A 3,661-nucleotide genomic window follows, 5' to 3' on the forward strand; every position below is an offset into this window, starting at 1 on the left:
CCCATCCACGTTGCTGTGAATGGCAGAATTTCATTCTTTTTTATGGCTGAGTAGTATTCCACTGCATATATATGCCACATTTTCCTTATCCAGTCATCCGTTGATGGACATTTGTGTTGTTTCGTATCTTGGCTATTGTAAATAGAGCTGTGATGAACATGGGAGGGCAGGTGTCCCTTCAACATGACCATATCCATTCCTTTGGGTATGTACCCAGAACTGGGATAGAATAAGCCCTCTCCTTAATGCAGAAGTCTGTCCTGCTCTGTGCCATTTCACCTAATGATTTTGACTCTACTTTTGCTCTCTCATTAAGGATGTGGCCACAGTTATGTCTGTAGTCTCAATGCCCATCATGAATATGATTTCACAGAAAAAACTTGTCTCTGCCTGAGCTGCTTCATGGCACTTTTTACCTCCTCATTCCTCAAGGTGTAAATGAGGGGATTTACCAAAGGGGTGACCACTGTGTAGAGGACAGACACCACCTTGTCAATGGAGAAGCTGGTGTCTGGCCGAGTGTAGATGAAGATACATGGCCCAAAGAAGAGGGCAACCACCATGAAGTGGGCTGAGCAGGTAGACAGGGCTTTCCGGCACCCTTCAGTTGATTGTTTTCGAAGAGAAACTAGGATGACCAAGTAGGAGGTGACCAAGGCCAGGAAACAGGTAAGGGAGATGGTTCCACTATTGGACACGATAAGCATTCCTGTGAGATATGTGTCTGTGCAGGCCAGCTTAATGACAGGTGGCACATCACAGAAGTAGCTATCAATAATGTTGGGGCCACAATAAGGTAGACAAATGGTCAAGAAGGTCTGTACTAGTGAGTGAACAGTAGCCCCAAGCCACAGAGCAAAGATAAGCTGTACACAGACCCTCACGTTCATCACCCTGGGGTAGTGTAATGGAATGCAGATAGCTGCGTAACGATCATACGCCATAATGGTCAGCAGAAAGATCTCAGCACAGGCGAAAAGATGTAAGAAGAAGAGCTGTGCAATGCAACTGTCAAAGGAAATGGTCTTTCTCTCTAAAAGCAAACCCTCCAGCATCTTGGGGACAGTGACAGATGAATGGCAGATGTCAATGAAGGACAAATTTCTCAGGAAGAAATACATGGGGACGTGGAGACGTGTAGTAAAGACTACGGTAACAATGATGAGAATGTTTCCCAAAAGCGTTAGCAAATAAATGACTGAGAATGCCACAAAAAACAGTATATCCAGCACCCGGTTATCAGTGAGTCCCAAGAAGACAAATTCAGTCACTCTTGTTTGGTTTAGAGTGTCCATCCAATAAGCTTTCCAGAGGACCTTGGGGAGAAAAATGAAAGCTAATTTAGCTTTAACATTACAGAAATAGAACTGTACTTATATCTTTATTTATATCTGAATTGCTTATTTTTTATCAGGGCACATAGACCATAAAGCCAATTTAACAGTAAATGTTACAGTATAGTCATGCCGCACACTTCATGTACACCATTCAATTTAACCACAACCACGCCATGACATAGGAATAATTGTTCCTGTCTTGCAGATGAGGTCAGTGAGCCTTGACAAGAATAAGTAAATTGCTAAAAACCTTTACCCATTAGTTAGCTGGCTCTTTTCATTTCAGACCAATCAACTGATAACATTAACTTAATATTCCAAAAATATACAGCTCCCAACTAAAATCATTCAGTATTTGGGCCGGCCCGGTGGCGCACTGCTACAATGCGCTGCTTGAGAAGCGCAGCGGCGCTCCCGCCGAGGGTTCGGATACCACATACAGACCGGCTGCTCACTGGCTGAGCGAGGTGCGGGAGCAACACCGAGGGTTGCGATCCCGTTGCCGGTCCCGGTCCGGTACGGGCGCGACACTGAGGGTTGCGATCCGTTGCCGGTCATGAAAAAAGACAAAAAGGAAAAAAAATAAATAAATAAATAAAATAAATAAATAAAATCATTCAGTATTTGACTATTCCTATCAAATTAAACATACATTCAAAGCCTGCAACAATTTGCTGCACACTTATTTTTCCAGCGTGGTGTCCTTTTATTTTTCCTATGTATTCTCTCCAAACAAGTCACAATCCTGCATGCATGCTACCTCCACCTACCTACTTTCCAAAATCTTTGTCTTTATTTATTCTTTTTCCTCTTCTCAGAAAACACACCTTCTAATCAAGTGTGCTCTTCTCACCTCACTGCTATTAAAATAGTATTTATCCTTCATTTTATCTTTGACTATCTCAAAGAGTACTGCCTTTAGGAAAGCTTTCCTGATGAAATCAAATTTTACCTCTTCCCTTTTATACTTTTTTATGGCATTTAACTATAAAAGAAAGTAAAATAAGATATTTATTTTTGCTCCCCATTAAATTTTTTAAAATTTTAAGTAATAACCACACATGACTTATCCTTGCAGCACTTAGCAAGTGCCTTGCACACAGTAGGTATGTAAAAAATATTTTTATTTGAACTGAACCTAACTTCTTATGTAGCCTGAAAAAGAATCTAATCCTTCCTTCACAATGGTACTAATAAGTTACTTAAGAAACTTAATTTTTTAATTCTGCAATATGATTTCTCCCCTGGGCAATAGCATTATATAAATACTATAGTTGTATTACCCCTAACTTTCTATACTGATGGCCAAAAATTATAACAGTTTGGGAAATAATTATCACAAGCCACAAAAAAAAAAAAAGAATATTCTTGATCCAATTAATTCACTTGTAGGAATCTCCTAAGCATCCAAACTACAAAAAAAGCTAAATGCAAGGAAATACTAATTATAGTATTATTTTAAATAACCTATAAGTCATGGGTTTTTGTTTTTGTTTTTGTTTTTTGAAGCTTGAGTGAATATAGAGGAACTTGAATTCCATGCAGCTACTAGGAATGATAATGACAAAGGATTACCAATATGAAAAAATTGAAATATAATTAGTAAAAGATGAGGTTGGCGGGCTAGCTCAGTTGGTTACAGTGTGGTGCTGATAACATAAAGGTCTGGGGTGCGATCCCTATACTGGCCAGCAAACAAACAAACAAACAAAAAGACAGAAAATTTGTTTACACATTCTCAACAGTTTAAAATATATATAGTGCCATATAAATTATCAAAAGGTAAATAGTAGACTAGAAGAACACATATGGTCAAAAAAAGAATTTTGCTGTTATTCAAGATCTCTTAAAATTTGATAGGAAAAGACAATTCAGTTAAAAATGAGCAAAGAATATGAATAGACAAGTCACAGAAAAAAGAAGTATAAATGACAAATAAGTATAAATAAAAAGATGTTCAACTTCAGTATAGGTGAAAAAGAATCAAAATACTTTTTGTCTTTCATCAGATTGACAAAAACATAAGGAACTGAGCACTCTTTATACACAGTTACTGGAAATAGGTATTATCAAGATCTTTTTGGAAAATAGTCTGGGAGTACCAATTAAAAGTTTAAGTGCTCATACTTCTAGATCCAGAAATCCCACTTCTAGAACTGTATCTTACAGAAATAAAGGAATCAGTAGCTAAGGAGACATGTTTACTGAAGCATTTTTAGTAAAACATGGCACCGAAAACAAATGGAACATTTATCAATAGACAAATAGATAAGCAAATTTTAGAATTGTCACAATATGGAATACTAGGTAGCCATTATACAAAT

General features: G+C 37.7%; 1 protein-coding gene across 1 annotated transcript; it reads right to left on the reverse strand.

The window, feature by feature from the left end:
• Positions 1-353: 353 nt before the first annotated feature.
• Positions 354-1,309, reverse strand: LOC103606799 (olfactory receptor 4E2). Its single transcript, XM_008591344.1, has one exon. It carries the CDS (start codon positions 1,293-1,295, stop codon positions 354-356), a length of 942 nt encoding a protein of 313 aa, XP_008589566.1. The 5' UTR covers positions 1,296-1,309.
• Positions 1,310-3,661: the final 2,352 nt, after the last annotated feature.

The sequence above is a fragment of the Galeopterus variegatus genome, unplaced genomic scaffold (assembly GCF_000696425.1).
Source record: "Galeopterus variegatus unplaced genomic scaffold, G_variegatus-3.0.2 Scaffold6852, whole genome shotgun sequence".
Lineage (NCBI taxonomy): Eukaryota > Metazoa > Chordata > Mammalia > Dermoptera > Cynocephalidae > Galeopterus > Galeopterus variegatus.